This window comes from Conger conger, chromosome 9, assembly GCF_963514075.1.
Source record: "Conger conger chromosome 9, fConCon1.1, whole genome shotgun sequence".
NCBI lineage: Eukaryota > Metazoa > Chordata > Actinopteri > Anguilliformes > Congridae > Conger > Conger conger.
The window spans coordinates 2,016,733-2,024,892 of record NC_083768.1 but is presented as its reverse complement, the minus strand read 5'-3'; the positions used below and the strand labels follow the sequence as shown (position 1 = coordinate 2,024,892).

At 41.1% G+C, this 8,160-nt stretch overlaps 1 protein-coding gene across 1 annotated transcript; it reads left to right on the top strand.

Moving 5' to 3' along the window:
* Positions 1–419: 419 nt before the first annotated feature.
* LOC133136662 (NXPE family member 1-like) lies at positions 420–7,416 on the top strand. Its single transcript, XM_061254304.1, has 3 exons — positions 420–1,027; positions 3,732–3,871; positions 6,884–7,416. Exons 1-3 carry the CDS (start codon positions 420–422, stop codon positions 7,414–7,416), a joined length of 1,281 nt encoding a protein of 426 aa, XP_061110288.1.
* Positions 7,417–8,160: the final 744 nt, after the last annotated feature.

Below are 8,160 nucleotides of genomic sequence, written 5' to 3'. Positions count from 1 at the left end.
GTGCATGTGTTCAGTCTCTCAGGTACAGAGACACCAAACTAAACTAAATGCCCTCTGTCCCCAAAGGTACTATTACACCATCCGCCCCCTGACAGCCTGCAGCTGGATCAGGTGAGTTGCACTTGCTTGTCAGTTCAGAGCAGACTTCTCCCTCTGAATTTTGCATCATATTGGGACCTCTATCACTAAATCACTCAACCAATAACCTCCCTTTGGAAGTGGGGGAGGTGGGGTGGGTTTGGGATTAGATCTAGCATTATTTATTACCAAACACATAATTAAGTCTATGATGACTGATCAATGTCTGATGAACCTCAATTTCAGCAACCTTTGAGTTTTTCATTATTCTCAAACAGGAGCCTGAAGTGAAACTGAATGGAACTGCAACTCCATTCAGAGAGATGTCTGTGGATGACATAATGCATTCAATATTGGACGATCTCCCAGAAGCTGGCAACTTCAGCTCTATCGAAAGCTCTTCCAGTGGCCAACACAGTGTGGTCAACCTGGAGCAGCCCAGAGCCCAGTACTGTGTGGGGGACACCTTGAGCGTGCAGGTGAACGTGAAGGACTACAGGGGGAACCCAAAAGCGCATGGAGGCGACTTCATCCTGGCCCGGATCCACTCTCCCAAACTCCAGGCTTCTGCATCAGGACAAGTCACTGACCTGCTCAATGGCTCCTACCGTGTGAGTTTCCACCTGTTCTGGCCTGGACACGTTCTGGTGTCTGTGATTCTCATACACTCCTCTGAGGCAGTTGGGATCCTCAGGAGAATCAGTGCGCACAACTATGATAAGATCATGCACACCGGAACCTTCTATAGAGGTAAAAAAAAGGAGCAATCTCGGTGTGGCGTCCGGCTCAAATCGGACAAGCCCCTCTGCGAGTACAGGAAGAAGGAAGATGCGGAGTACTACGCCTGCATCCCACCCAAAACCCTTCCCTGCAGCACCCTGATGGCCATGCGGTCAAGAAATGGCCCAATTCCTAACATGACCAAGGATGAGCATTTTCTCCTGAGCCGGTAAGGCATGGTCTGTGGACAATGCAAACTGTTAGAGAGGTGGTTCTAAAACTCGGTCCTGGGGTCCTCTGTGTACGCTGGTTCTCATTGCAACCACAATCACAGTTTCAGAATTGTAACAAATGGTTAATTATTTTAAGTACACTTAAGTACATTTAAAGAAAGCTTTGCCTTCTCAACATCCAGTGTACTCAGGTGTGCTGAATAGTAGGCCATTACGCTGATTCAGACACATGGTAAGAGTTCAGATACAGATTCCTCGATCTGAAGCCAATCCTGGGATATTTCTAAATTGATGTAAAATAAGTCAATAATTACATAAATTACTAAATTAGTAAGGATTTCTGTGACAGACATTAGTTTATAAAAACAAAATGTAAATGTAAATGTAAATGTAAGATGCCCATTGATCCAGGATTTGTCTTTTCAAAGACACCAATTGGTTCCCAATTTGTGATGTTAGTGTGCTCAGAACCATAAAATCCTTTCAGTCTATCACTTACAACTTTCTTTTGAAGGAAACACACTGGAGTACCAATGACAAACAGCTTTGGTCCTGTGAAAGTCGTCAGTTGTTCTGGTATGTCCCCTTACTGCATGTCCTACCTAGTTTTATGGGATACACGCACCTCAGAGCACTTCAGAACCACAATTACATTCTCATAGGTACACTTTGCAGCAGTTTTTAAATTGTCCTGTCAAATGTCCATTGGGGTGCTAAAGGGACGTTGAGACTTTAACAACCGACATCCTGACAGAAGACTGATGGGAGAACAGTGGATCATTTTGCTAATTTTTCCCAGCTTCTTCTTCTCTCTCCTGGACTTTGATCAGGTCTTTGTTGACTGCAGTCCACTCTTTCTTGCTGCTGCACTTCACTTGAGGTCTGTGACCTTGGAGGTTCTTCTCCCTAGCAGGCTGCGTCTGGCTGAGTTCCAGGTTCACAGATGTTGTGCTTGAGGTCCCCTCCTCGGCCACTGGGGTATTGGACTGTGGGTTGTGTCCTGCTGCTCAGCTTCACTCCACTGACTTGACCTTTCTCTCAGGAGATAATGGTCAATGCATGGTCCTGACCTCACCTCCTTCAAGCACTTCATCCACCCTTGATAACAGCAGTGTTAGTTCACAGTCCCCCCCATTTTATGGCACCATAACGTTCGGGACAATGCAATGTTATGTAAATTAGTAGCCATGTTTAGTATTTTGTTTCATATCCTTTGCACGCAATGACGTCCTGATGTATGTGACCTATCAACATCATCAGAGTCTGGATATCTTATTTTCAGCTTGTGCTACAAAGCGATACTAAAACTCTTTGCATTTGATGGATCTCTATGGGAATTTGTGGGTGGGAATTGATTCCACTTTACATTATGCTGATATGGTATGGAACACATTTGTTGGCAAAATGGCTTAAAGTCAATGGGCACTTACTTACAAATCAGCTTTTAATGTTATATAGCATGCTCTAGCTGGTCTTAAACTTGTTTTGAAAACTAAGTACATGATTTCTTTCTACACGGAATACAGCTATGCCAAATATTGCCATATCCTCATTGGCTGATGCTCAAATTGAGCAAGTTCAGTACTACAAATAGTTAGTTATCTGGCTGGATCATGATTTCCCATGTGGCCAACTTGTCCAAAAAATTTCGGACGAAAATCGGGTTTCTTTACAGAAATAGATCCTGTTTTTCATTGGACAACAGGAAGAGGATTGTCCAGGTGACTGTCTTACCTATATTTTACTACGCAGATGTCCTGTACAGGTATGCCTCTAACAGGACTTAAAGGCCCTTGGACACAATAGCACATTGCGCTTCATCACAGGATATGGTTTCCGAACACATCACTGTGCTATATATAGTTCAGTAGGATGGTATTATCGTCATTATAGAAGGAAGCAAAATAGCATTCTATTTATTTATAAAGCCTTGCTAAGCCAACACAAGTCATCGTATCAGATCTCAAGATTGGATTATGTTAGAGGCGCCCAGAACTAGAACAATTCTGGGCAATACCGCTTTTAGCACATTTTCACCTTATATGTGGAATAAATGTCAGGATATACTTGAAGTTAGATTGCTCAACGTCAGTGACAGAGAAGGGGGAGGGATAAACAGTGTTGTAGTTTGAGTGTTTGTTGCTGCAATTTCTCTCTTGGCCATTAGGAGTCAGAAATGACCTGTTGTACCTTTAATATTGTGACAGTAATACACGCATTGGCTTATTGTGCCCAGTCTGGGTTCTGAATCCGCCAAACTCAAAATCGGTTAATTTACTAGGAGACTGTCATACGTTATTAATCATGTGACATTACCATACTAAAGTAAAGTTGTATCGCAAGTATTTCAGGTTTGGGATCTCGGAATAGGTTCAAATTCCAGGAATAATTATTGATGCAAAGCACCCCATGGACCTAGTTTATAACTCACTCACACACTCACTCAGGCAGGCTAAAGATTATCCACAAGGGGAGCTAATATCAGTCAATTAGCTGAATGGTGTTTCACATCAATGATACTGCGTGACTTTCCTCCAATCCACTCGTTTATTCACCTTCTTCAACAGAATGTTTTCTTTCTCTCTTTTTCCCTCCTTTATTTTTCATTCCTTCAGCGGGAACCCACAGACCAACTGAAAAGTGCATGGTGGGATTTGGAATGAAGTCCCCTTTACCGACTGGCTACTTCTTTAAAAACAGATGGTCTTCCTCCTCCTGCCAGACCGGCAGCTTATTCAGGGCAGACGCCATTAGCAGATGCCTGAAGGACAAGAAGCTGAAACTCATGGGAGACTCCACTGTGCGTCAGTGGCAAGAGACACTCATGAAAATGCTGAGAGGTAATGGCAATCTACAATATCACATAGACACGATCATTTGGGTGGACACTTGTAGGTCAGTGATAAAATGTTTTGTTTCCGTATCTACGAATTAAGTGCACACTAAAAAAGGATGTGTTAAAAACACATTTATTGAAAGTAACACTAAATTATTATCATTGTGACTACTTTTGTGCAATATATATTTGTGCTGGAAGCAACTCATAATTTGTTGTCCTTGACTAGACATGGTGTGTTACAAAATGACACATTATGTGCTGTTTTTTCAAATCACCTGCATTAGATACAGCTCAACATCATCAGCATGAAAATGGAAAGATGCTTCATGCTTGCATATGATATGACCAAGAGGAAAGCACTTAGATTGAGATCGAGTCCCTAAAATGTACCCTTGAGGCACTACGCAAGTAATTGGAGCAGCAGATTGATACAAATGCATGTTCTAAGGTGGTCCAGTAAAATGGTAGGATCAACCATATCAAAGGCAGCACTGAGATCTAATAAAATTTAAATGGAGGAATTGCTAGAATCAGCATTTCTGAAAGGGCTACTTTAAGTATGGCAGTTTCAGTGCTTTACACTGAGAAGAAGCCATACAGGAATTTTTCAAAAAGGTTCTTTCTACTCATTGACGGCTCATAATTGTTTGGAGCTAACATTTTATACAATATTTCAGATGAAGGGCAACTCAGAAATTGGTCTGAAGGTATTTAAATGGATTGCATGTCTTGGGCAAGGGTATTTCAACTGAAAGGTTGATGATATCAGAAGCAGAGACCAAAATACATATACAATGCATCCGGAAAGTATTCACAGCGCTTCACTTTTCCCACATTTTGTTATGTTACAGCCTTATTCCAAAATGGAATAAATTCATTTTTTTCCTCAAAATTCTACACACAACACCGTTTTTTTGAAATTCTTGCAAATTTGTTCAGAATAAAAATAAGAAATCACCTGTCCATAAGTATTCACAGCCTTTGCCATGAAGCTCAAAATTGAGCTCAGGTGCATCCTGTTTCCACTGATCAACCTTGAGATGTTTCTACAGCTTAATTGGAGTCCACCTGTGGTAAATTCAGTTGATTGGACATGATTTGGAAAGGCACACACCTGTCTATATAAGGTCCCACAGTTGACAGTGCATGTCGGAGCACAAACCAAGCATGAAGTCGGAATTGCAAGGAATTGTCTGTTGACCTTCGAGACAGGATTGTCTCAAGGCACAAATCTGGGGAAGGGTACAGCTGCTTTGAAGGTCCCAATGAGGACCTGAAGGACTCTCAGACCATGAGAAACAAAATTCTCTGGTCTGATGACACAAAGATTGAACTCTTTGGCGTGAATGCCAGGCGTCATGTTTGGAGGAAACCAGGCACCGCTCATCACCTGGCCAATACCATCCCTACAGTGAAGCATGGTTGTGGCAGCATCATGCTGTGGGGATGTTTTTCAGTGGCAGGAACTGGGAGGCTAGTCAGGATTGAGGGAAAGATGAATGCAGCAATGTACAGAGACATCCTGGATGAAAACCTGCTCCAGAGCGCTCTTGACCTCAGACTGGGGCGACGGTTCATCTTTCAGCAGAACAACAACCCTAAGCACACAGCCAAGATATCAAAGGAGTGGCTTCAGGACAACTCTGTGAATGTCCTTGAGTGGCCCAGCCAGAGCCCAGACTTGAATCCGATTGAACATCTCTGGAGAGATCTGAAAATGGCTGTGCACCGACGCTCCCCATCCAACCTGATGGAGCTTGAGAGGTGCTGCAAATAGGAATGGGCGAAACTGCTCAAAGATAGGTGTGCCAAGCTTGTGGCATCATATTCAAAAAGACTTGAGGCTGTAATTGCTGCCAAAGGTGCATCAACAAAGTATTGAGTAAAGGCTGTGAATACTTATGTACATGTGATTTCTTAGTTGTTTTTAAAAAAATAAATTTTCTAAAATTTCAAAAAAACTTCTTTCATGTTGTCATTATGGGGTGTTGTGTGTAGAGTTTGAGGAAAAATTTTTGGAATAAGGCTGTAACATAAAAAAATGTGAACCTGTGTTCATAAGGACTGTAACAACAGATAATGTGCTCATCATTATGTAATACCTTTCACAGTTATATTGTAATATACCTGGATGATGTATTACCTTTCAAGATAAAGTAATAAACCTACTGATATTTCTTTCTTTTTTTATTTATTAGGTAATATTGAATACAGAGCATATGCAAGTGACATTCATTAATTATTTTCTATTACACTGAATAGCAAAGGCAAGAAAAATGAAGTGCCAGGGGACAGAATATACATATTAAGCCAGAATATATTAATGATTCATACAAATATATCAAAGGAAGTGCACAAATGTTTTGATAGCCTTCTTGTTATTGGAGAAGATCGTTTTCATGTATTGTCTGGTTTCAATTTTAAAAAATTTAAATAAGGGTTTAGAGTTATTAAATTTGGATTTGTGGATATGAAATTTACCTAAGATAATGATTAGGTTAATAACATAATATTCTTTGATTTTATTTCCTTTACATTTATTGAAACCAAACAAAGCATTTTCTAGGCATAGTGTGAAATCAGAGTCAATATTGTCAATGATAAGTCCTTCCATAGTCTTTGAGTATGAGTACAATGCCAAAACAAATGAAGAAGGGTTTCTGGGAGCACTTTACAAAATTAACTGTTTATATTGATATCCTTTTTTAACTTTACAAGATAGTTATTTGCTGGGTAATATCTGTGTATAATCCTTTCCAGTTAAGGTCATTTACAAAGCTGTTCCAGTATGTAACAATGGGAATGGAAATAACATAATTTTGAAATAAACTTACTGAATGGATAATGTATTAACTTTCTTAATGTTGTCATAGCTTCTTTTTTACCAAATGGGTTCCACATTTTTATGTATAGTGAAAGATCCAATAGTAATCCTGAATTACAGTGAGTAACACTATTTTTTAAAGGGACACCAGGATTACTTAATTAACCATTCAGTGTTTTGCTGTTTCAGGTCTGAAATATGTGAAACCATATGATACTCATTACTTTGCCCAGGCTGTGGACCCCAAAAAGAACATCACTGTCCAGTGGAAAATGCATGGCCATCCTTTTGTCACTGGCTACAACATGGTTAAGGATCTGTGTGGGTACATTTCCGAAGAAGTAGACAGAGTAGCTGTTGGTGATGTGGTGGTCATTGGAGTGGGACAGCATTTCAGGCCCTTTCCCCTGGAGATCTTCATCCAGAGGCTGATCAACATGCGGAAGGCCATCCTGAGGCTCCAGGAACGTAGCCCCCAGACCGTCGTCATCTTCAAGCTGGAGAACACCAGGGAGTTAGATTCAGAGATGACCCACCTGAGTGACTGGTTTGGCTATGTGCAGAACCTGGTTCAGAGGAAGGTGTTTGGAGACCTGAAGGTGGTGCTGGTAGATGCCTGGGACATTACAACAGCGGCTAACACCTTTATCACCCACCCTAACACCATTGTTGTTTCCAATGAGATATCTCTGGCTCTGTCACACCTCTGTCATGATGCATAGAGGTGCTTTCTGAAAGGAACTATATAGCTGGGCTTTCAAAATCCATTTCTGTCCAGATTATGTTCAAAGCTCAGGGGCTTGTGATATAGGACACTATGCGTGTTGCCATTTTTAGGTTTTTAATAGCGTCTCTAATAGTAATAGTAGTAGTAGTATGTAGTATGTTTTAATTATGTGGTGGGACTTAAGTGTTTTTTTTGGTTTTTGTTTTTTTTGTTATTTATATTTAATATTCAGGGATTTTTCCAACCCTTGAAATCAGCCGATTTTGGTGATCTTACTTATTCCTACTGAGGTCAGGAGGAATCCTCTCTGATTAAAGAGCCAACTATTCTCACTACTTTTTACACTGCAGACGCACCAGAAATCACACTCTATTATCATTGTATGACAGGGCTCCATAGAGGGTAAAGAAGTTCAGTTTATTGTCGAATGGATTCTGCATCGTCAGCCATTGTTTCGATAGAAATACTCAAGATACAACTTGAGAAAGACGAATAACTCGAGAGCACTTCGCTCGCACCTGTCACACCTGTCACACCTGTCCCACCAGTCACACCAGTCACACCTGTCACACCAGTCACACCAGTTACACCAGTCACACCAGTTACACCTGTCACACCAGTCACACCAGTCACACCAGTCACACCAGTTACACCAGTTACACCTGTCACACCAGTCACACCTGTCACACCAGTCAGTTACACCTGTCACACCTGTCACACCAGTCAGTTACACCTGTCA